General features: G+C 32.6%; 1 protein-coding gene across 4 annotated transcripts; it reads right to left on the bottom strand.

Annotated features, from left to right (window-relative positions):
- On the bottom strand, window positions 1-24,042 carry LOC134260743 (uncharacterized). Of its 4 annotated transcripts, none has more exons than XM_062743291.1 (5): window positions 23,927-24,042; window positions 21,109-21,144; window positions 6,202-6,245; window positions 5,903-6,010; window positions 1-797 (listed from the first exon to the last, which is right to left on the bottom strand). In XM_062743291.1, the coding sequence occupies exons 1-5, from the start codon at window positions 23,967-23,969 to the stop codon at window positions 570-572; spliced, it is 459 nt and encodes a 152-aa protein (XP_062599275.1). In that variant the 5' UTR covers window positions 23,970-24,042; the 3' UTR covers window positions 1-569. The 4 variants fall into 4 exon arrangements, with proteins under 4 accessions (XP_062599275.1, XP_062599277.1, XP_062599278.1 ...); XM_062743292.1 differs by having other exon boundaries at window positions 3-797; window positions 6,202-6,239; XM_062743293.1 differs by lacking the exon at window positions 21,109-21,144 and having other exon boundaries at window positions 2-797.
- Between the last annotated feature and the right edge of the window lie 2,700 nt (window positions 24,043-26,742).

The raw sequence follows: 26,742 nt of genomic DNA, 5'->3' as shown, positions 1-26,742 counted from the left end.
AACAAAGTCAATCGTACCTAATACAGTAACAGAATTTCATTTTTTGTAAAAAAAAATTTTTGTCTGTAAAATTCAAATAAATATATAAAATTATATAATAAAAAATATTAATAAAAATATCAAATTAATAAATCATCAGTGCATTTGTTTATACAATTTAAGTTCACATAAAGGAAAGGTACATCGAAATATATTATGATAAAAGTATTTCATAAATACTTATAATAAAGAATAAATGTATTTAGTTAGCAAAGATTCATGGGATATCCGTATATCCGGTTTTTTTTTTCGTGTGTTAGAAATTTTGTGAAAAAAGGGGTAGATTAATCCAGTTTTTATTTTGCGTGTTATTTTTCACGATTTAAGACTTTATTTGGTTTAAAATGGTAATGTTTTATATCACATTAAAGCTGTTGTAATTTCTGCGTCATTTATATTTTGCGAATGGAAAATGATCGCAAAAAATGCGAAAAATAGGTCATCACGAAAAAAACTGATATACAGTAATTGTTTGAGAGAAAAATATCAGTGCCTTATATAAGTTTAGATTGATGTACCACAGAAAGGATCTAAAATTTGCCCAAACACAAAAGAAGGCATGACAAAATGACCCCTAAAGAGTAGAACAGACTCGGGGCTGTGGAAGGTTTTAAGCCGGTTAGAGTATTACACTTGTCACTGGTACAGCATTGTCTCCGTCCACCATTATTATCATGAGCAGTTGTTAAGCAGCCGCTTGTTGTTCCTTCACAGCCAAGCTCCTCCTTCGTGTAGGTATCATTTGATGTGTACCTCGCCTTAAACACGTGAGGAAAATTATATGTATTACATTTATGAAAAATTTATATAATATAGAAGATTTTGATACTGAAAAAAATGTTTTTAAAGAATAGTGACCGCTGCCAAAAAAAAATCCACAAATAGTCATAGTAGAAATCTACAAAAAGTAACATTGAACCGATCCACAAAAGTCCCCGTTTTATGATTAGGTGCCAAGAATAGTAAGCATCCCAAGTGTAATGAGATCGCCAACGGGAGTCTAAAGTACATATATTGTTGAGAGATATTTTTCGTGATTAATATAAAACAATTAGTATGAAAACACGACCCCAAAATATGTTATATTATTACATCATGGAACTTATAACGACCATAGAATTTAACTAAATGCTGACTTTACAGTAGCTGCAGATCTGTAGCGTTATGGTTTTATATATTTGTCTTTGACCATAACGTTATGGTCTCTTTACAGGAGCTTCTGCTTGAAGTTCATCATTGTGACTCGGAGGACATGTCATGATCAGTTTTTGTCCTTCGTCATTTTTCGTCAGTCAATCGTAAACTTTTAAACATTTAGAGCTTCTCAACTAAACCAATTTCATCCAGTTTTGACTGGCAGTATCTATAGGTCTATAGAAACGCATCTTTTAATTTTGAAAATAATTCCCGCTGCTCTTTTGGAGCCTGAGGAATGGGTCTAAAACCTTAAGAAATAATACAACCCTTAATGATGTTCGCCTTTACTCTAAAAAATCAAGAAATTAAACTATTGACATCATCATTAAGGTAATAACATAAAGCTCACTACATATATTGAGAAATTCATAGCCCAAGGATCAGGGATTTAGGTGTAAGAGCGCGGCTTTGTTAGATATATTTAAGTATTATAATGAGTCAAAATCTGTTTCTTTTGAATATAAGATATATGGATCATAGATATCAAAAAGATTTCTTTTAACATTATAAGTATATAGCAAAGATATTACAACTTAACTGTGTCGTAAAGCAAGAAAAGACTGCAAAATAAAAGTGCCGGGAAAAAACAAAGGTTTAATCGACCATTTCGATGTTTTATTATATGCCACGTTCAGGCAAATTTTAATTTTTAGCTCAATCATGTAAACAACAATCAACTGGAGCATGCACAAGTAAGAAATATGGCCTAAAAACTTTTTTAACAGTTTGCATCAAAATTCTTTGTATACTTACATTCATTTCTGGTTATTAGAGACCATGGTAACTAGGTTAACTTAGTCAAAATTTTCTGCGCATGCGTACTCTGAGTAGGAAGAAGTATCCAGTTATATTATCGTTATTGGGCTTACTGAACTTATTTTTTACTTTCATTTTCCCCAATGAAAATAGATTTTTCTAGGTTCTGAAACCTGTAATTTTCTGAAATCTAATAATTTGGGGAACTAAATAAAAAACGAGGGTGCTTCTGATTGGCATTCTTCAGGAATCTGGGCGTAATTGAAAAGTGAGAGGTTTATCGACATGTCGCATGAAATTTAAATTTTTTTTATTTATCTAGTTCCTGTGCAGCAAGTAAGGAAAATATTTTCTCAAAATTGAGTTTTGATTTGCTAAAAATAACTTAAAAATTGGCCAGATCAGATATTTGGTACAAAATGGTACATTTTTAAACACGTTTCTCTAAAAATTTTCTATCTCTGGGTCTTCCCTTCATGATTTTGAAACGTTATCTGTGTGTATTTCAATTCAAAGGAACGAATACACATTTGAAAAATGGAGAGAAGACCCAGAGATCACCAAAAATGACCCCCCCCCCCAAAAAATCCAAATGTGTAAATGTGTTGCTTCTTTGTCTTATTTAAATATTTAAACCATCTTTAAAAGTGTAGCGGTGATAGCTCAGTAAGTTGGGCTACCTGTTACGTCCACTCGAAGCGAGAAGTTTTTGGTTTGAGCCTGGCATAGGACGTTTATTTTTTCATGCAAACAACTATATGTTTTGTCAGTTTCGTTTTATGTACTGATGTATATCAAAATTTTGAATTAGATAAATTTTGGTTCAGGTTGGTTCTCGAGCGAAATCAATTTCAATCTTCTATTCTATAATGTACATGTACAAGTATCATGCATTAAATTTTTTAGGTGTTGTTTTTTTGTGTGAAACATTACTATGTTATAGTACCCCCTAGGAAAATGGACATAAATGTTACAATCTCACAAGGTCTTTCAAACTAAATGGAAAAAAACCCTATGAATCTGTTTGTAAAATCTGACCAGCTATGTTCAGCCAACCAAATCATGGACATTTAAACCATTAATGTTTCGTACAAATGAATCCTGCAGATCACACGCTAAATGCGCCCATCTTCTGTACACGAGTTATGCAAAAAATTTATATTTGTCAATTTTACCCGTTGAGCGTCATGTTTTTGCTTTAAGTGGAAAAAGCTTTTCATTTAAAATCCTCCTCTCCTAATGAGTATTGAACAAACAAACTGAATGCATAGTTATGAAGAGCAAGGTTGTCTTCTCTAGAATTCTGAATTCCATGGCCCCTGAATCATGGGTTTTAATGTTAGGGCAAGGTTCAAATGATTCTACTTAGGATGCCCAAATTCTTTGAAAATTTCATCTTCTTTTTGGTATTAAGTCGATGAATTAAGTTCAAATGTGTGATGAGCAAGACTTCCTATTTTAAAATTGTGATTTTCGAAGCCCAATGGCAAGAACTTTTACGGTGTTGTAATGTACGTAGGTGACCCTTAAAGGTCTCACGCAAGGAAATAGCCAATCGAAATGAACTTAGTCAATTGAAGTTTCATATATATAGAGAAATTTTTTTTCTTTTTCATTTTTGGCAATTTGTTTTAGGCCTACAGTATTAAAATTGGACTCATGTACTAGGAATATCATTTCTTTAGCAGAATTATCCCACTGAATTAAAAGGAACTCTTTTTTCAGGTGCGCATGATGCAACTTCCTGGATGGTGTGTAGGCTGTTTGTCAACATGTGAATCCCACGTGCATTTCGGGGTAGGTATTTTTACTGTCGATTTTCTTTCTTAAAAGTCGCATAAGGCATATTTTTTCTGATCTCAAATTTTTGTTTAAGCATTAATCTTTATTTTCTCTTTCATGAATTTTCTGCTGAGAGTCTAATAAATTAAATAATTTAATTCAAGCTTTGTGGCAACGCACTTTGAAAAAATTACGCACTTTGAAAAAATTTTTCAAAGTGCGTTAAATTTTGGGACCAGGTTAACGCACTTTGAAAAAATAATTTTTTTTTCAAAGTGCGTTAATATCGACCATATTAACGCACTTTGAAAGAAAAATCTGCATGGCTTAGTCAATATTCCTACAAATCTTTGGTATGATAAATTATCATTTGAACCTGATTTGATACTTTTTGTCCCCCGCTTGAAAAGTGGGAGATAGTAATTTGGGTCTATCTGTCAGTCCGTCTGTCTAGCTGTCCGTCCATCCGTCTTTCTGTTACGCTTTCGTTTCCACACGATATCACGCCAACCCTTTGAGCTTTTGTATGAAATTTAACATAAAAGAATCCCTGTGGCCTTAGGAAGACCCCTTTTGAATTTGGGGTCAAAAGGTCGACATTCAATGTCATAAAGAACTACGAACGATAGTATTGTTCTTCCGCCTATCTCTTAGTCAATTCTCAAAGGTTAACATATTGGAATGATTCTAAAAAAAATTATAGATATTTATATGAATTTTCATTAAACCCTACTTAATTGGGATACCAAAAAGAAATAACTCTATAATTTTGGCAAAACTTGTGTTTTTAAATACCTGGAGTTTAACAGAGAGATTATCGATAAGGTATCAAATTAACATCGAAAAGCAGACAGGTACTTATTCCTTATTATAAGCGAGGAATTAATTTCTGCGTAATTTTGCGAGAAGTGTCACTCGCGAAAAAATATTACTCGCTTTTATTTTTCTGGTGCTTAATCTATGTAAAATTTGTTCATTAACCGTTCATTCTCGAATTATAATTCTAGCGATGTGACGTTTGAGAGCCAGTTCGCGATAAAAAACACTCTCGAAAAATAAGGAATTTACAGCTAGTAATTAATATTCTGATTTTCCTGAAAATGAACATAAATAGACTTTGAGATTTAAAAGAATAAAATTTTGATTTACTACAGACTTCCTTGTACAGTGCTTATAAATACTGTAATTAGAATGCTCTTTTTTTCAAATATCATTGACACTTAAAGTTACGAGTTATAGAAATAGATATATCTGGGTGGGAATGATAAGGAGTTGAGCTAATAGACCTTAATTCAGCCAGTCTTTTCTTCGTCATCCGTTTCTTGGTTTTCTTCAATCCATCAGTTTTTAGAAAGAAACACATCAAAGTAAGGGCACCGCAAAGCGGAGCATTCCTTCCCAAAAAAGCATGTTCAGTAAATCATTTAACATCGATCCCGAAACAAATTACGACAATATTCCACACAGAAAAAACTAACATACACATAAAGTAATAACACACATAATCGCATCACTATATCCCATCATACGTTGCGAGGGGATAATACTGTTGTCTATTTCTAAAATAAAAGTGTAATTCCTTTTGTTTCATGAAATTTTTTTCAAAGTGCGTTAAATGTTTACATGGTGTAAAATTATGATGTACAGTTTAAACGCACTTTGAAAAAATTTTTCAAAGTGCGTTGATTTGGTCCCAAATTCAACGCACTTTGAAAAAATTTTTCAAAGTGCGTTAACCTGGTCCCAAAAATTAACGCACTTTGAAAAAATTTTTCAAAGTGCGTAATTTTTCAAAGTGCGTTGTAACAAAGCTTTATAGTGATATATAGTGAAATTATTTCCTTGTGTGAGACCTAAAGGCCATAGGACATTTTTTAATGTGAATTTTATCAAATATAGATAAAGCCTTTTCTTTTCTTTTTTTTTAAAATCAACATTTTCATATTATTCTACATTCACCAAATCGTGAATACTGTAAGTTAGATTTTAGTCATTAAGTTTATATTTTTTTAATTAAATATCCAATTCAAGTACATGTGTTCGTTTGTTTGGGTGAAAGCAACGCTTTAACAATTATGTATACATGTAGGTTTCTTTTTTGCTTGTTTTGGATAATTACTATACTTACAAAGCAGTTACCAGGCGTGTAGCAAGTGCCGATTAAAGCCGATTCATTTGCCTTTTGTATGCAATCTTTGAACTGGCAGGAATACGCATGACAGGAAATATTTCTTGGCTTAAAGAAAAAAAACTTGTTCGTTTGGTCTTGTTCTTATAATGCATTAACATTCTAAGATTTTAAAATAATAGCACAAATCAAAATGAAAGCATTGTTCTTGTTTCATCCTCAACAATAAAAAATCTTAAAATCATGTAATTTTGACTTACTACGTGTAATAAGCAAATACAAAAATGCTAAGAACGTACCGGAGCAGTCGTGGTCGTTGTTATTACCGGCACTGGCCCTGTAGCTGGAAATAACAGTACGATTTTTTTGGTCAACCTTGTTTGATTCTTTAGATATTAAGTACATATGTAATGCTTAATCTTTGAGGTCAGTAACAAATTTTCATACACGTTTCCTGGAAAGGTTAAGTAAGAGATGTATTAATGAAGAACATATATGGATGCTAAATACAAATATCGGCTTTTGTACTAAACTTTTTAACCATTGAAAAGCAAGGAAATTTTCATATGACAGATTGATGTTAATTAAATTCTACCCAATTTTAGTGTGGATAAAAATGACTGTAGTGGTAATATGAGTTATGGAATATAGCTGTTAAAAATATAGTGTATTTAGTAAGGGGGCATTTTGTATCCTCCTTGTTTGTCTATCTGTTTGTCTGTCTGTATGTATGTCGTTCTGTCCAAAACACTATGAATTTAAAGCTTAAATCATTCTAAATTCCGTAACCATGTTATAATTCTGAATGATTTGTGAATAAACAAGTCAACATTAAATAAATGATATGTTAAAAAAGAGAATGTATGAATTTAAAAGCATATTATACACTGTATAATAACTTGAAATCAACAGTTAAAATACTTTGATTTACTAAAGTAAAATCTTTGATTTATTAAGGTAAAAACTTTAAATAACTGAAGTAAAACCTTCATACTATAGTAAACCAAAGTCTTTTACGTAATAGACATGCTTGTTTGTCCCGATCACATATTTTATTTTTTTAATATTGTCAATGAGCTGAGTTTTGAAATGTACGTGTACCTTGATGCGTTGCAGACCAAAGAGGGATATTTAGATAACGAACAGTATTCTTTATCAAAGTCCATAAAACAATACAATTCAGGAACAAAGCAAACACGGACCTGCAAAACATCAGAGGTGGGATCAGGTGCCATTGAGGAAAAAGCATCCCCTGCTGACCGGCCACACCCACCAAAATCCGTCGTCAATTCAGTGTATAAATAATGGACTAACAATTAGTATGAAAAACACCAGTAAGCATTTGATTTTATTAAAAAATTGCATTTGCTGACAAGGTCATGGTATCGTCCATAGACCTTACGAAATGATGACTTTTTTCATTAACTTGCTTTTCAATAATTTGCCTCGTTTTAGAAATTGTTCATGCGTAGAGCATGCTCTTGCGAATCGAATCATCTGAGATATATACACTGCATATGAAGGCGATGAAGGTATATTGCTGTATGAGTAAGGACAGTTGACGATAGAAAAGTTTAAGTCATCACGTTCATCATATAGTTTGCTTGTTAGATTACCATTAACGTCTTTTTCAAGTAAAATAGTAAGTAAAATAGTAAAAAAGTTGCATGTCGTTACGCTTCGATGTTTCTTGAAGAGGACGAGCAGTTTTATTTTTAAGGGGATGTAAGTGACAATTGCGATTAGAATACTAGTTTTTGTATATAAACAATTCAAAATGCCTGGTTATTTTGAGATTTTTCTATATTGATGTAAAACATTAAGTATTTAGGATCATATAGATAGAATTGAAATGATAAACGTTTAACACAATATACTTACTTGAAAGTACAAGTGCTGCTGATGTTACGGTGCCGCTGGAGAGTCGGTTAAAAATATTTTTATTTGTTCGGACAAATAAGAAATTCGTTTGGAAAGATTAGATATTTGTTCGGACAAATGAGAAACTCGTTCGGACAAAATAGTTTTTTGTTCAGACAAATTAGGTATTTGTTAAGACAAATTAGGCATTAGTTCGGAAAAATTAGGTGATTGTTCTGACGAATGAGAAATTCGGTCGGACAAATTAGTTATTTGTTTGGACGAATAAGATATTTTTTCGGACGAATTAGAAATTCGTTCTGACGAATTAGATATTTGTTCGGACGAATAAGTTATTTATGCGGACGAGTTAGATATTTGTTCGGGCAAATAAAAAAATCGTTCGGACAGATTAGATATTCATACGGACAAATTAGAAGACTTGTGCGGACAAATTGAAAATTCATTCGACGAATTGGATTTTTGTACGGACGAAGTAGTGAAAATGGAAATAGTTATCAAGACGCCTTGAGTAATGCGCAATTTGCACCAAGACATGTTATTTATTTCTATTTCTCTGCAAAAGGATTTTCATGAACAACATCATCAGAAAATATTTGGAAGACATGTCATTTTCATAATGATCTCTTTATTACCATTTTTTATTTACAAATTCACTACCCTGAATTTATTAATTATGACATATAAATGATTTATTGAAAAAAAAATTCTGGTATTTGTGCGATGTATATGGTGAAAAAGACCTCAATGAATGTTTTAAAAATGCTGTGTTTATGAAGTAAGAAAACTTTACAAAAATTGGACGTGTTTTTACTGATCCCAGGATTGTTCCCGAGGAGCCGCAGAATTACATTTAATGACGATACCATCTCCCTCTCAAACTCCTGTAAGAAAAGGAACCCCACACCTCCTTCTCCATTTTTAATGAATTCTATTCCAACTCCGGGGGACAAGTAACTACGGAAACGTATAACCGCCTCGTGTTGTTGTTTTAGAACGCAATATTATGATATAAATATGTTGTCAAATACAATTACTTCAAGGTTTGGCGATTTAATTATGACAACAATCTCTGATGAATAATACTTTTCTGATATATTTTAGACGACTTATGCACTTTGATATATCCAAATTAAATTCCTAAATGTTGCACTAAAATAATGTGTAAAAATTATGTCGCTAAGATTAAATATCGCAGAAATAAGTGCAATATAACATATATGAAGATTTCGCTTAGACGACTCGATTTAATCATAGAGCAAAATTCAACAAAATTAAAACGTCTTGTAACATCATATTTATTAATAATAACTATTGTATTAAATCGATAAGTGTGTGATTTTTTGAGGACCCGAGCCACTCTTTCAAAACCTTAGCTACCGGCCTGATTTTCATTCTCCGAAATTGATTTAATTAAAAAAAATCTAAAATTTACCACTGTCGCAATGATTTTTTTTTTATCAGAAGTAATTAAAAATAAATTATCATTTTTTACAGTGTTATAATTGTTTATATATTGTTTATATATTTGCTTTTTAAATGTACTCAAAGAACAACTTCATAATATATGTTTGTATAAATTGTAACATAAATCTGAATTTCTCAAATAAATCAAAGCACGATGGGGGGGGGGGGGGGGTGTGTGCCTGTGACAGCACTAACTAATGAGCTTGTGTGTTACCTTTAGAAAGAAAGAGGGCAAAATGCAAATCATTTCGTTCATTTTATCAATCTACACATCATGTTAAAAAATACATAAGAGTATGTGCAGACGTACGCTGGATTTTTTCCAGTTAAATTATCAAAGAAAATATATAACTTTCTATTAATTTTGAATTTTTAATAGTTTTAGGTCATATTTAACAATGCATGACATCACATCAGACGAAAATATTTGATGCATATATTTTTGCATATGTTCTCCAAGCTAAGAACATGATTAAAGATTTCGTTATCATAGTTTGAATAGTACAAGTGTCACGTATTTTCAAGTCACTCTTTTTCTAAATTTAATTATTTTATTTGTTTATTCAATTATTCTGCTATATTTATATAACCCCCGGTCACTCGTTCTATTTTTAGAATAGTTTGTTTATACCCGGTCACTCATTAGGAGTGACGGTCATTTGTTTATACCCCATCACTCCTTAGGAGTGATGGTCATTTAGTATATATATGGGTACTTATTCGATACGGGGACGCAGTTTTGATATAGTTGTGCTGGGATATACTTCGCTCAAAAATTGTTCCAGGATGAATTATACAGTGTTTTGTTGTGATGATTTTGGATGATTCTTAACTATGATTAGTGTGTAAATAAAATGTTAACCGACACTGACTTTTGATTTCCAAGGAGGGAGTAAATCGCCGGGAGCAATTAAATACCTGGATTACGCATTGAGCGTTTACTTATATTTTACATATTATTGCTACCTGCAATAAACATGGATTTGATAATTGCTCGGACGTTACAGCTGGTGGCAGCCGGTGGGATATTATAATTCCAGTAGGATTTAACAATTCAGGTGAGATTTATTTTTGTGATAATTTAGTGAATTTGTGGACTATGGATTTACCTAGAAACGTTTCGAACCAGAGACTGGCGTACATTTATGATTATGATGATTCAGGGAATAAAGTGCTCATTAGGATTGAACCATTCGATTTGAGGAAAGAGTGCCCGAATTGTTACAATATGTTCATCAAAACAGAAAATCGGCATCGTTTGATAATCGAAAGTAAAGGGATTATGAGCTATTTCTACCGATGTCCGGCATGTGCTTGCCGTATAAAAAAAATTCACGTGTAACTTTATTAGATGTGATGTGATTGTGAATAATGTAATTATTTTGTCAAACTGGATTTATTTGTGAGTAGTGTTTTGGTGGCGCACATTGCAGTGATATTGACATTGCTATTTAAACAACCTGAGATATACAAGTTAGATATGGAAACTATACGAAGTGCGGAGACTCCTAGGGCCCCACGAACTTCAGTGCGAAGAAATTTGTTGACGGAATTTGAGGAAGCGGAAACTCCAATTTGTCGTACACCCGACTTTGATTTACGTACTCCGGGAACGGAGGTGCAATTGACACCCGAAGTGGAACGTCCTAAGGGATGGGGAAATATGTTAAAATTCTGGATGTATGTGAGTTTACTGTGTGTTTCAGTGATAGCTGTGATTTACAAATTTTTCCCTGGCGAATTTTTGTGTTGGATTACTCGAGAATTCATATTCATGACAGGATCTATTTTGGGATGCATTGTCATAGGAAGTGTAATTTGGAAACTATGTGCCAACCGAGAACGCAACATAGAGGAATCCGGACAGCCAGTATCTAGTACTGTGCGAGGAAGTCGAACTCGACCGAGAACGAACAGAGAAAACACAGATTTTTCACATGTCACACCTACAGTCTCTAATCAATCAGCGGATATTATTAATATTCCTGTGAAACGAGTATTTAAAGGAGATGGATCCACTATTTGGAGCGAGTTCATTCGATACTTTGAAAATGTGGCAAGTTTGAATCAGTGGTCAGAGCAGCGCATGAGACGCATTCTTTTAACAACTTTAAGGGATCAAGCTGAATCGTTTGCGTATGGACTTCCAGAAAATACTTTGGGACAGTACAAGTTATTGAAAGAGGCACTAAACCAGAGATTTGGGCATACGGCGCTTAAGGAGAGTTATATTGCTAAGCTAAGCTGCGCAGGAAACAGGACAAAGAAACATTCCGGGATTTCGGACAGGCCATTCAGGACTTGTATCGTCGTGCTTACCCCGAGAACAGAGAGTATGTAATGGAAAGCTCAATGAAAACATTCCTGGATAACTGTAGCGATCATGACAACTTCCGCCTCGCAGTTAAGCGAACACGCCCCAGAACTTTAGATGAAGCTGTTACAGCTGCTATGCAAGAAGAGTGCATACGTTTTACCGAAAATAAAAAGCCCCACGTGAAGAAAGAATACCAACCACAAGTGTACACAGTAACTGAGAAACGGTACTTTGATAACAGAACGTCAACTAAAAATGTCGACCATACGGTGAAAAGATGTTTTAAGTGTAACTCGTCTCAGCATCTAATGAGAAATTGTCCAAAGAATAATAAGCTATCGGAAAACAATGGCAACCATGATGTCAGTAAACCCGGAACAGGAAGTGTAAAATATTCCGGACATGGAAGTCAGCGGTTAAACTCGAATCGACCGAGGCAGTAGGCCATGCGTCGGTCACCGCACAAAACAGGCCTAATACAGAAAACTTACAGCGTCATGTTTCATGTTCTGAAACTCAAACAGATGTTGTAACGCACACAGATTTCGGAGTTAAAGCGGATGTGCAGAGTAAAATGACTGATGATCTAGTGATTGTCCATGGGAAATCTGGTATGAAAGTGAGCGGATTAGTGGAAGGCACTCCGTTGGACTGGAAAATCGACACAGGTGCGGTGAATACGTTTATCACAGAGGAAGTGTATTATAGTATTCTTCCATTAGATAGACCTGTATTGGAGCTAGTGCGAAAGAAATTCAAAACTGCTGATGGAAGGGAGTTAAAAACAATTGGAACTGCAAAAATGATTCTCACTTTCGGAGATATGAATGTTTATTTTTGCGTTTTCGTGGGAGGCGTACATTGTAATTTGCTTGGACAGGATTTTATGACAAAATTTCAAGGGCAGTGGAATTATGATAATAATAGCCTAAGTTTGAGCTTGGGAACTGCCAGCTCAAGTGAGGAAATCGAACAAAGCTGCCTGGTAGTGTCTGTGGAAAATAGCGTTATTCCACCGAGGCATGAAGCTGTGTTAAAGTCAAAAGTGAATTCCAGGACTAATATCAAAGAAGGAATATTAGTGCCGATTAAACAATTTGTTCATAGTCATGGACTGACCGTGGCGCATACATTGGTGAACGCGGAAAACGGCGTTGTGTATGTGCGCGTATTTAATCCCGGGAACAGTGAAATTTGTGTGAAGACAAATACGGAAATTGCATTATTAGCACCAGTGACTTGTGTTTGTGATTCATTTCCATGGAATGATGTGTGTAATGTGCAAACCGGAAGTGTGTCCGAAAAACTTCCGGATTTTCTATGTGATGTGTTTCAACAAGGATGTGAAAACCTGTCAAAAGAACAAGCAATGGAATTCAAAAAATTTTTACTAGGACGTAAATCTGTGTTTGCTGATCCGAAAATGCCCACGGAGCGCGCAAGAATAGGAGAACATCGTATCAATCTTGGTGACGACAGACCATTTAAAGATCGAGTGAGAAGAGTTCCTATATTCAAGCGAGATGATTAGATGCTGAAATTGAAAAGTTGCTGAAACAAGGATTGATCGAGAAATAAAATAGCCCCTGATCATCTCCACTTGTTTTGGTACACAAGAAAGAACAACATTCTTCAAGAATCCAGAGTGTAATTTTTGCCAACGACCTTTTGGTAGACTTTTTTAATCTACGAAGACATTTGTGTAATGTACATAGACTAACTATGGAGCAGGCTAAAACCGAAATGACTAAGTGTGACAGGACAGAGATGACGCGCGACATTATGAGCGAGTCGAGAAAACCCGTGTATGTGACAGTTCTCAGTGTTCAGTATAGTGACATTTCTTCTGAGGAAGCGTGTGAACTGGAGTACGAGAACGTATTGTCAGACGAAGAAGAGTTGGAAAAGATTGTGACCGACCCTAACCCTGAAGATCGCGACATCCTATCCGTGAGTTCGTCATTGCTAGAGGACATCATGCGCGAGGAGCCCGTAGTAAATGTTGATGACTTTCTGTGCGGGGATAGTGACTTTGAATTTCGGGGAGAGGACCGCGAACAATACATGGAGGATGAAGAATGCGAGACCTCGGTGCCGACAGAGGATAGTGACATGGACACTACAAACGAAACCGGAAGTACCTCTGAGACGACGGTGATCTTATTAACTCTAATCAAGACCGAGACTGTGTATCCGGACGGGACATCAGAAGTTGTGCGTAACACATCCATCGCGCACTCCAGAAATATGGACTTAATGAATGTGGACTTTGCCAACATTGCGATGGAAATAATTTTTGAAGTTCCTCATCATTTTGATAACCGTCACGTGCGTGTCGTGAACTCTACCTTGTGATTTTTCAGTGACTATGAAACTAGAACAGTTGTGCCAATTTATTTTATTGTGTAAATATGACAGTTTGTAAATATTTGACTGTAATTGAACGTGTTATATCATTACTATTTTTGTATTTGAAAATGTTGTATTTTTGTATGTACATAATCTTTGAGCGGAGTCAAAAATCTTAGGCGGGGGAAGTTGTCACGTATTTTCAAGTCACTCTTTTTCTAAATTTAATTATTTTATTTGTTTATTTAATTATTCTGCAGTATTTATATAACCCCCGGTCACTCGTTCTATTTTTAGAATAGTTTGTTTATACCCGGTCACTCATTAGGAGTGACGGTCATTTGTTTATACCCCATCACTCCTTAGGAGTGATGGTCATTTAGTATATATACGGGTACGTATTCGAAACGGGGACGCAGTTTTGATATAGTTGTGCTGGGATATACTTCGCTCAAAAATTGTTCCAGGATGAATTATACAGTGTTTTGTTGTGATGATTTTGGATGATTCTTAACTATGATTAGTGTGTAAATAAAATGTTAACCGACACTGACTTTTGAATTCCAAGGAGGGAGTAAATCGCCGGGGGCGATTAAATACCTGGATTACGCATTGAGCGTTTACTTATATTTTACATATTATTGCTACCTGCAATAAACATGGATTAACTAAATTAAATCTGATAATTGCTCGGACGTTACACAAGTATTACCAAATATGTAGTGAATGTCCTTTGAAGCAACATTCATGATATTTATTATTTAAGGAAGAGCCTGCAAGGATACTATAACTATTTGAATTATTTTGTTTAAATCAGACATCAATTCAGTGCAATACGATGTATTAAGGATGAAATTCATTTTCTCCTTGTATGTCCTCATCTTAATGTACAAAGACTTTAACTCATAAATATTCGTGAAATTAAATGTAAAACTACTCAGTCTTTATCTTATGATAATCAATTTTATTGGCTCATGACTAATGAAGACCCTGGCATCCTTAGATCACTTGCTAATATAATGTACTTTTTCCAGCCTTTGACTATAATTTTATTATAACATATACAATACATTTATGTATATTGAGTATATCTCTTACATGCATTTTTATTAATCTCTCATTATCATGAATGTTCTATAATTTGTATCCTCATCCTTCTTTTAATTTGTTTGTAAATCTTTTTTGCTCCTTCAGGGGCCCAAATTGGACTGATAAAATCTTGTATCTTGTATAAATCTTATGTTACATGTCGTTCAAATTTTGTTGAATTTTGCTCTTTGATAAAATCGAGTCGTCTAAGCGAAATATTCACATAGAGTATATTACACGAATTTCTGCGATATTTAATTTTAGCGACATAATTTTTACACATTATTTTAGTGCAACATTTAGGAATTCAACTTGGATATATCAAAGTGTATAAGTCGTCCAAAACATGTCCGAAAAGTATTATTCATCAGAGATTGTTGTCATAATTAAATCGCCAAACCTTGAAATAATTGTATTTGTCAACATTTTTATATCATCAAATCGTATTCTAAAACAACAACACGAGGCGGTTATACGTTTCCGTAAGTAACCCTGTGATCCTCATATTTATATATTTAAGAAAAGTACACTGAAATGAGAAGGTGAAATAGAAGAACATCGAAAAGTGATTGATTCATTCTGAGGTTTTCAAATGTCTATGTCTGGGTTAGGGTTAGACATGTAATGTAATGTTATGTCTAAATACACTGTTTGAAAAGATGTATTTTAAGATAGTCCATTCTTTACAGAACATAATTATACCCCCTCCCACATTTGAAAGATAGTCACACAAAATATGTTTTGAACTTAACTTGCAGCTTTTTTTATGAATAAGGTATCACAGAACCAGTTCGAAAGTTTGATGGACCAATGACCCTATAGTCAGGAGATATTCTAAAACCCACTTCTTACTAGGGAATAGATAATGAAAGAATGTCAGAATATTTTCAATTACCCCTTCCCATTTTTAAACAATCATTGCGAGTTTTAATTTTCATTGAATTACAGTTTGTTGGTACTATTAAATTAACTGCACTTTCTAAAAGCAATTTCATTTTTTTTACCATTTCTTCGGGGCTAGGTGGTAATTTGACAGATATTACCAGTATGTTTTAGATTTGTTTTTGCACAAGTGCGTATGCTTTCACATCTATATAGAAATAAAATTAGTATAGATACAAACCCTGCCCTTGAAAGTTTAAGAACATTGGACAAGGGGGTCGATGTTTCCTGTTCGATGTTTATTTGGTATAATAACGCAGAAGAAATAAAACAGAAGTGTATCTCTTCTTTTTCAAAGAAGTGTTACATGTAACTGACTCACTGGCATTTACATTTTGGCAAAAAAGCAAAAGGTGGTCTGGTAGAAACGTAAGATATGATTTAAATTTCTGACAATGCTTTTGAGTCCAACTTACATCAGATGTTTTGTGACAACGTGTGTATGTATGTTGAATCTCTTTTAATCCCCACTATTATTATCGGCCGTGGTTGTGTTAGATATTGCATATGGGGAATGAGAGGTTGTTTTTGTAATAGTTCAGTAAAATAATTCTTCATTGATGACATGGAGAAAATCATAAGTAAAACATTTGTAAAATTGCTTTAAACTAAATATTAATCTTTGTTATAAAGTTTCAATGTCATTGTCATTTCTTAAAGATTTTTTGATATTTTTTGACTATATAAAAAGAGTTTACAAAAGATCCTTTAAATTTAAAAAAGGAAATTATGATTTTTCGGATAATAATGACGTGGTACATAGTGCATGGTTATTAAAAAAATGAAAAACTGTTCAACTAGAAAAACTGTTTCAATTATGTTACAGCTGAGAATGATACAAAGATAATTTTTTTCTACATTTTGCACCACATCTTGCAGCATAGCCTATTCTAAAGAAACCATTGGCATTAACACATGATAAAGATCAATGGTATCTGCACGTGGTTCGGTCATATTTATTTCAGACTGTCTTCAAAGCAATATTAATAAATGATTTTTAAAAAAGTTAATTAGAGATTTTAGTGCATTTGCTCATCAGATGGATTCATCGATGTAATAAAGTCAATGATAAATAATTTTAAGAATTTTTTGAACATGAAAATATACGCCTCTCAAGATTCTAGCTCAGCTTTGAATGTCTTGTGCTTCCATTGCATGAAAATGCCTTCAAAATTGTGAAAGTACTTTTTGAAATGCTAAATTGTTTACGGCCGATAGATGCTTTGCATCAATTTTAAATGTTTAAAATTTATATTGAGTCAATGATATTTTTAGACACTTTTTATGCTGAATATTGAGCAGTGGTGATTGGTTATTTGAAGTTTCTTTGTGGTTTAAAACAGAAGACTTTAGCATAAATCTAGAAGTCTGAAAAGTAAATACTTTTTTACTTTTAACGTGATTTTTTGCGCTATACTTTCGTTTCATTTGAAAATAATTGGATATATATTTTCTTCAAATAACAAGAAAAAATAAAGCTAGTTCCCTGAAATTTTAAAGTTAAATCGTTCTTGCCTAAGTGCATAACCATAAAGAGTTAATTAGATATACATATTTTTTTTCAAATAACAAGAAAAAAAAATAAAGCTTGTTCTGTCAGATCTTAAAGTTAAATCGTACTTTTAGTGTGATATTTTGCGACATACTTTCATTTCATATGAATATAATTAGATATATACTTTTTTCGAATAACAAGAAAAAAAAACTAAACCTAGTTCTCTCAGACTTTAAAGTTAAACCGTTCTTGCCTCAGTGCATAACCATAAAGCGTTAATTAGATATATATTTTTTTCGAATAACAAGAAAAAAAAACTAAAGCTAATTCTCTCACATTTTAAAGTTAAATCGTTTTTGCCTATGTGCACAACCATAAAGTGTTAATTAGATATATTTTTTTTTCGATTAACAAGAAAAAAACCCAAAACTAGTTCTCTCAGATCTTAAAGTTAAATCGTTCTTGCCTATGTGCATAACCATAAAGCGTCTATAAATTGGATACGTTTGTGCAGAGTTTAATTGACTGTGAATTCATAATAATTTGAACATGTTTTAAAAAAACTATGGTTACAGGCACTCTTGTCAAATATTCCCGATACCAAAATAAATTGTCTTTTTTTCTGAAATAAACAATTAACCAGTCGAAAAATTAGATATGTTTTCTACAATCGTAGATATAAGTAATTTTTTGGATTACATGTATTTATTATAAATTGGTTTTGCTAAGAGGATGGAGTTTACCAATATACTCTTATTTATATTTCCCATAATGGGTCTTTCCGTCTATCATAACGAGCCTCTATACCCGTGACCATGCAGACAGAAATATTAGGGGCGTTCAATAAATAATGTCATCAGCTCGATGACATACAAAATAGAAATCATATGACATTGAGATTGACTTTCTCTAATTATTGAATCTTTAATGAATTGATAACAGTTTATGTGACCACTTGTCATCGTATAATTTCATTGTGGGAAGCTGGAAAACAAGGGCTACTCGAGACACTGCATGAAAAATGAATGGCCAAGAATCAGTAAACTAGAGTTAAATTGAACGCGTGATTAAAGCTGCTGTAAAACTTGTTAATTTCCCAAAAATATATTAACTGAAATATGTGAAATTTACAGCAACTTATGTTAGTTTCATACACACATGAACAGGTAGATTTCAATTAACAAAATTATATAATGGACATCAAAAATGGGTACCGTTCTTGTCAACAAGGACATACAACAACCAATGTATATTAGCGATAATTCAACAAATTATCATTGATTATGTTTTATGGACTTTAAGACACATAGAAAATTCGATAGACATCTTTTTGGGGGTAGTTCACACTATTTTAAAGATACATTTGATTGTAAAAAAAAAGTTTAATACTCAAAGGTCACCCTATATTTTTTTAAAAAAATGTGTGAAAACGAGAGCGTGTAGAAAATATAGACAATTATTTTTAAAAAAATAGAAATTGATTTAATCCACGTTTTTCTGAAATTCAAAAATATCATGAAACTTGAATCCATTTTGCATTAACCCCTCAAAACAAATTTAGAATAAGATGTACTTGACAAAACTGCAAAGGCCTAAGAAGAGCAAAAATTTGCAAGAATACACAAACAGTTTTCTAAGCTTTTTTTTTTTAAATATTAGCGGTCTTGTTGTTAAAATTCATATATAGGGAGGCAGTTCAATTTCTGGAGGAGTCTAGTAAGCAAGATATTTGCCAAAATATTTAAAGGTTTCTGAGAGGAAGGAAACAGAATGAGGAATTCACTACAATCAATTTCTTCCTGACAGCGTCCAAACCCACAGGCCATGAAGAGATTAGGGGTAAACAGAAAGTTAATGTTTTGTCACATCAACAATATTCGCCAAATATTTCAACCTCTGTATTGTTTCATTTCCCAAACTTAGGAAAAAACATTTCAGAAAGAAAAAAAACAAGTACAGCAAATTATAGGATCTGCCATTTTCCAGTATACGAAGGGTCACACTCAAAACTGTGTTCTAAAAACAATTAGAAATGGACTTAAAATGTTACTGACATGTTTTTTTATTAAAAGAGAATATTTAAGTTAAATCATGAAGACAAAATCATAGAAAAGCGTTTTTTGTTTCTTTCCGAGCTCCGATGACATTATTTATTTAACGCCCCTCGTAACCTTTTTCTTGTTTAATTCCATAAACCCTTTCCAGTGCGAGTTGACAATTGTAACAAGCATCAATTTGTGCACACTAATGAGGAACAAGTGAGATTCAAACAGGCTTAAATACCCCACAACCATCGGTTGCTATGTTAAAAATGCAACTTTCGTTAAAAAGAGAGTGTTCGCATTGTTAAACGCAATGGTAGAAAATTTATTTAACTTCAAAACATGCAAGAATGACAGTTTCTGTTCATTTTAATACCCACCATGACTTGCGGTTCAAACACCTTGCATGGTATCAGATGAAATTTTTTTAGGGTATCCGCTGCAGAAAATATAGCGTAATTTCACTTTAATAGTGAGGTACAAGTATTATAACGGAATTTTCCCCCAATCTGTTTATCTCTCATATTTTTTCTTAGTTATTTTTTTTTCAATAATGTGGAAATGACTGGAGAAAATGTAAAAACTTCTTGGAAATACTAAGTAAATCTTTGCCTTCGGTTTATCGAGATTTTCACACCTGATCTGTATCGAATGATTTTGACTGACTGGACAAGCACGTGGACTTCGTGTGAACCGTATGGACCGTGTGAACTTGAAGAAGGAAAATAAAAGTCAATAATGACTGCAAAATGTACTTGTTAATTCAAAAAATGATCATTTTCACCGCCTGAAATATTTAAAAAAAATAAAATAATCAGAATTTTTATTCGATACAAAAGATCATCTGAGAAAGGAGGGGGCTACTCTCTCTCTCTCTCTCTCTCTCTCTCTCTCTCTCTCTCTCTCTCTCTCTCTCTCTCTCTCTCTCTCTCTCTCTCTCTCTCTCTCTCTCTCTCTCTCTCTCTCTCTCTCTCTCTCTCTCTCTCTCTCTCTCTCTCTCTCTCTCTCTCTCTCTCTCTCTCTCTCTCTCTCTCTCTCTCTCTCTCTCTCTCTCTCTCTCTCTCTCTCTCTCTCTCTCTCTCTCTCTCTCTCTCTCTCTCTCTCTCTCTCTCTCTCTCTCTCTCTCTCTCTCTCTCTCTCTCTCTCTCTCTCTCTTTATATGGCTCTCTCTAGATCTCACTCTCTCACACATTTATATGTTCAATAAAAATTATCACAAAATATTAGTTTAGTTCTGAAAAGTAATCTATCAAAATTATATGAATGCCTCTTTTCATCATCTTAGAATGTCGAATAGAATCACAGTAGATTATTTCTATTGTTATACTACACGCATTCGGGAACATTTGCTTTTTACGGCAATGCGTTTCCGATCCGTTCGCGTTCTGTGTTCACTCACCGTTCACACATCGTTCACCAAGTTGCGTTCACCGTTCACACATCGTTCAATGACCGTTCGTCCTGCGTTCGTTCACCGTTCAGGTGGGAAAGTTCAGGGACTGTAACTAATTTGTCCAAACGAATAACTAATTTGTCCAAACGAATAACTAATTTGTCCGAACAAATAACTAATTCGTCGGAACAAATTTCTAATTTGTTCGAACGAATGAAAATATTTTTTTACATGGCCCTCCAGCGGCGCTGTATGATAAACACAATGCTGAAAAAAAATAAATTCGAAATAAAAAAAATGAAATAAAAATCTTAAAATGGAATAAAAAAGAAATACTTTTTGTAATAAGTATTTAATTTTAATTTGAGCACAAACACAAAAAAGGATATATACTTTTAGGTTTTGTTTATAATGTTGAATTATAAATGATCGAAGGAAAAGCTTCTCTTGTCTTAGATAAAAAAGTTCGCTTGCAGCAATGCCTTTTGCATGCTTTTAATGTTCATGTATGTTAAATACTTATTGTACATAAATGATTTATCGTACTTTGTTAACTTCCAAAAAGTAATTGCATGTAATGTATATTTCTCTCAAAGTTTTCAATAAACCAAAAAAAGGGCTCAGGGGCATTTAATATTTGTTAAATGTGTTCATTTTTAAATTGATTGCAGTCTATTTAACTAGAATGTAATTAGATCATATAAACTAATGCGCTATAAAAGTATCTATTTTTATGATAAATACGAAGGACGTTCAATAAATAATGACAAAACAGCAAATGTCTGAAAAGAACAAAGATTACCAGAGCTGCAAATGTGCTTCAGAATCACATGAACCGAATTGTTCATCAGTTTCAGTATTTAAGAGCACATAAATAATGACAAAACAGCAAATGTCTGAAAAGAACAAAGATTAACAGTTTTATGTGCTAATTTCTTAAACATTAGTGGTTGTGGTGTTCAAATTCTTATTGTGGGGTAATTTCAATTTCTGGAAGAGTCTAGAAAGATTTTTTTGCGAACAAGTGAACAGTTTATGAGTTTAAGGAGCCAAAATAAGGAATTCACTACATTAAATTTTTCCATGACAGCGTCCAAACCCACAGGCTATGAAGAGAAAAGGAGTTCTGTGGATAAAAAGAAAAGCCTATTTTGTCACACCAACAATATTTATCAGCACTTTCAATCTTTGACTTGTTTCATTTCCCAAACTTGAAAAATAAACACCTTTCATAAAAAAAACAAGTACATGCAATAATAGGATCTGGTATATTCCAGTATACGAAGGGTCATACTAAAAATGTGTTCTAAAAACAATTCGAAATGAAATAAATATGGTACATACATGTGTTTTAATTAAAAGTGAATATTTTAGCTTAATCATCAGGACTTAATCATTGAAAACCGTTATTTGTTTCTTTCCGAGCACCGATGACATTATTTATTGAACAGCCCTCGTAAGAAGGATATGGAGATAATCTATATGCAGACTATTTTGCAATAGTTTTTAACAATCGTGCAACTTTACACATCCTGTTATCTTTTGCATGTAACATGCATAATAAGACAAGGCTCTACTAAGATGGGCATATATGTATCTATAAGGATGTCAATTTTTAAGATTCGATATCCACATTTCAAGATAAGAAAAGTTTTCCAAAATCCATTTAAGAATAAAAGTTAAGGCCAGAAATTATGCAAGTATTCTTATGATTTATAATACTTATGTTGAATAAGTCAGTGTTGCAAATATAAATTGCTTATACAGTATATTTATCTGAAATCAAAATGAAATCATTTGTAATTAAATTTCAAGTTGCATTAACTTGGGGAAAAGTCACAAAATGCTCCAATTTCAGAGTCGAATTTTATTATCATTCAAAGTATGATACACTAGATACAGCAAACTTTTAACTACTGCAAGTATATCCTTAGGTGGTGTTCATATAAAGAGACATAACATAGTGATAATATCATGTAACTCATTGCACAACATGTTCAATGTCCGCAGAATATCTTCTATTAGTGAATATTATTTAACAGCTATAGCCATCAATGAATCATATTTTAGTTTCACAAGTCAGTAGTAGGTGAGATACGTGCACTATTAGGTTTTTCTCGATTGTTTATACTAGGGCGATGTAAAATGTCAAAGATATTCCTTAAAATTATCTACATATTTAATTTTACCATCTCCAATAGCAATAATCATGGTCTTTCTTATTTGTTAGGGGGATCAGTATACAGTTCCTATTTTGAAGTCAGTTAATATTTCCATTGCAAATACATTAAATTTTTAAAAGAAAATATCACCGTTGATTTTAACTTTGATAAAAAGTAAGAAAGTGATTTATTTCACTGTACCTTATAACCCAAAAATATGTTTCCATAAATAGAAATCAACTGTTATAAGAATATAAAGATTTTTGCCAGTTAAAGTTTATAATGATACTGAAATGGGCAAAATGATTATAACTTAATACTGAACATTATAATATATAACAGGAACTGCATGGGCTTAATGCTTTTGTCTTTTTAAAAATAGTGCATCCTGAATCACCAAAGTCATGTGTTCTTTTTTGGATTGATATGGAGATAACGAACATTATTCAATCTCAAAGTCCATAAAACAATACAAAATAAGAGCAGAGCAAACACGGACCCCCGAAACATCAGAGGTGGGATCAGGTGCCATGGAGGAGTGAGCATTCCCTGCCGACCGGTCACACCCGCCGTGTGCTCCTTGTCATGATCAGGAATTAAAGGAAAAGATCCGTCGTCTATTCAGTGTACAAATAATGGACTAAAAACCGATATGAAAAACGTCAGTCAGCATTTGACTCAATGACAAATCGTATTTGCTGACAAGGTCATTGTCTCGACCATATAGAAAGTACGAAATGATGATTTTAAACGATTTTTTTCTCTTTAATTTATCTTAACCCATGGATGTATTTTGCTGCAAAAGTTACTGATTTCTGGAAATTATAGCCTAAAAGTATAGTCATTTGCGCATTAAAATCCACTGGAATAAAAGACATATTACTCACCTGCCGTCAAGAAAAAGGTCATTTGGTATTTCAACTTAATCATGATGAAGGTAGAGTCAGGTAATATCAGTAATCAACAGAGCTCTGGACTACAGCTATGTACAAGAAAACAACGACCTTCTCTTTGAATAGATTGATTGTGTAAACTATAATTAACTTTCAACAAAATTTTATACAAGTTATCTATGTCGTTTTAATAGAGGTACAATTAAAGCTCAATTTATAGATGTTTGACAAATTTCTAAACAGGATACGAACAATACTTTCAGCCATAATTTAAATAATTGGACTACAAATTTTACGTTTGAGAGATCGTGAGAAGAAGAAGACGGCGAGTGTCACAACATTACCCCTCAATGGTGCCTGATTCTATCTCTATGCTTCAAAGGGTTCATATTTGCTTCAAATTTTTTTTTATTACAATCGACATTTGACAATACTACGGTTTCTTTTTTCTTTAGATTTCCATCCATTAAGGGACAAAAAATAAACTGAAATGGCCAGAAATGTTTTAAAAATTTTCTGTATTAATAAGGTGTAGTGCACGCAAATATTATTCAGCAAAAGAAGTGCAAATTATTTTTTAAAGAAATTCAAATATCTGCAGCAATTGACACTACTGGCTTTTAAAACCCCTGTCCGTATGAAAATCCACTGTCTTTCTCTGTATCCTACAGCATTTTCACAGTAATCTACGGTATATCTACAGTATGCTACGGTATGCTAGCTCTGTATATACAGTAAATCTCTGTATGCCACTGTATGTATCCCCAGCATGCCACAGTTACATACAGTAGGCCCCGATACGCCTACAGTATGCCACTGTATGGCTACTGTTTTCTACAGACAACTACGGTAAACCCCAGTATATGCCCCAGTGCGCCCCTGTATATGTTCATTGAAGCAAAAAGAAGTTTATAAACTCCCAGAGCACTGTACGGTTACCTAAGATGTGGGATTATCAATTTAGTACACAGAGTTACTTACCTAAGAAATTTTTGAACATTATTTTAAACACATAGTAGTATTTTTTTAATTTGTTAAGAGACTTATTGTGTTCTTTTATAACTCTGAAATAACTATTAAAAATTGATTAATCATTGCTTCAAAGAATATTTATCTATCAATTTTTAAAATTAATTATTTAAGTATTCTTTGGTTTGATTTATTAGTTAATTAATTAATTTATTTATTCTGAGAACACTTATTTAATCCTTAAAATACTTGGAGTGACTTTGTAACTTTTGTGAAAAAAAAAAAAAAACACAGCCGCGCTAATTCTTGTTTTATTTTTAACTTATTGATGTTCTTTTAAAAAACATTTAATCTAATTTACAGTTCAGTTCAGTTTTATTGAAGTCGAGAGACATACATCTCATAGACATAACACATGTAATAATGAAATAAACATACATCTTTTAAAACACGTGCAATAATGGAATAAACATACAACGTACATGTGCAAAGCATATAATATTTCCGATAATCTATAAAATTGATAAAGATGCTGTTCTTGAGGCATTCGTTAATTGCAAAAATTTTCCTAAATTACATAATTCTTTTATATTCTGTGTACTGAGTAGTTGTACCAATTTGAAGACGCTTGGTCGTCGGGAGTAGTAGTATTTAATGTATTTTTGTCTTAATGTGTTGTAATGTATGTAATCAATCATTGCATAAAAACTTTTTTCTTATTTCTAAATTGAATACACAAACAAAATTATTAATTTTATACCCGAAAGCTGGATTTATTTTGCTAATTTTATGTAAACAATTTTACACTAAAATGTGTTTCAAAGTCTTTTTGAAGCATATTTAAACTACTTTTAATTATTTTACTTCCGTGTTGGATATCAAAATAATCGTCTCATTATGCACAATCTTAACCCGTCAATAGCTTTTTTGATACTTTTATTTTGTTTTGATTGAAAAAATCGGTTCTCATACAAAGAGAAAATGTTATTTCAAACAGCCTCAGATAGGACACGGTCGCTCTCTGTCACAAAATAAACAAGGTATAGTGGTCAGTGAAAAAGACAATAGGTGTCATTACTGTGTACCCAGAGTCACTTGTAAACAATCAATGGCTTTGAAGTTATTTCATAATCGTGTTAGGGTTTTGAAAACCGATTTTTTTTTCAATCAAAACAAAGTAAAATTATCAAATTCCAATTGACAAATAAAAATTGTGCATAATATGACAATTATTTGATATCCATCATGGACGTGAAATAACTGAAATTTGTTTTAATATGCTTAAAAAATACTTTGTAACATAGTTTAGGATAAAAATATTTATACTAAAAACCCTAAAAAATCTCATTTTCGGGGATATAAATAATTGATTATTTTGTTGTTTTGTCAATTTAAAAAAATATAATTAAAAAGTTTGACATTTTTATGGTGATAAATTAATTATTTATTTTATTTATTTACCATTTATTTATTTTTCTAACACCAGTTTAATCCATAAAATAATTGGAATGGCTTTTTTGTACCTGTTGGAAAAAAATTACACACAAACACCTACACAACAAAAGTAATGCTGCATTTAAAAAAAAAGTTTTTAAAATCAATCCAATAATTGATTTTTAAATGGTTAGTGAATAAATAAATAAAACTGATTTAAAACACGTATTTAATCATTGTAAAAAGAACAATATATTTATCTACTTATTTTTTTAAAAAAATAATTATAATCCCGAAAGTTGGAGTTATTTGGCTTATTTAATGTAAACAAGTTTCCGCTTAAATGTCTCTCAGAGTCTTTTTGAAGCATATTTATACTACTTTTAATTATTTTACTTCCGTGTTGG

The sequence above is a fragment of the Saccostrea cucullata genome, unplaced genomic scaffold (genome assembly GCF_032062105.1).
Source record: "Saccostrea cucullata isolate Sc308-1 unplaced genomic scaffold, CSIRO_AGI_Scuc_v1 ctg1412, whole genome shotgun sequence".
Classification (NCBI taxonomy): domain Eukaryota; kingdom Metazoa; phylum Mollusca; class Bivalvia; order Ostreida; family Ostreidae; genus Saccostrea; species Saccostrea cuccullata.
Note: the sequence above shows the minus strand (reverse complement) of the source record. Positions and strands in the feature narration are given on the sequence as shown.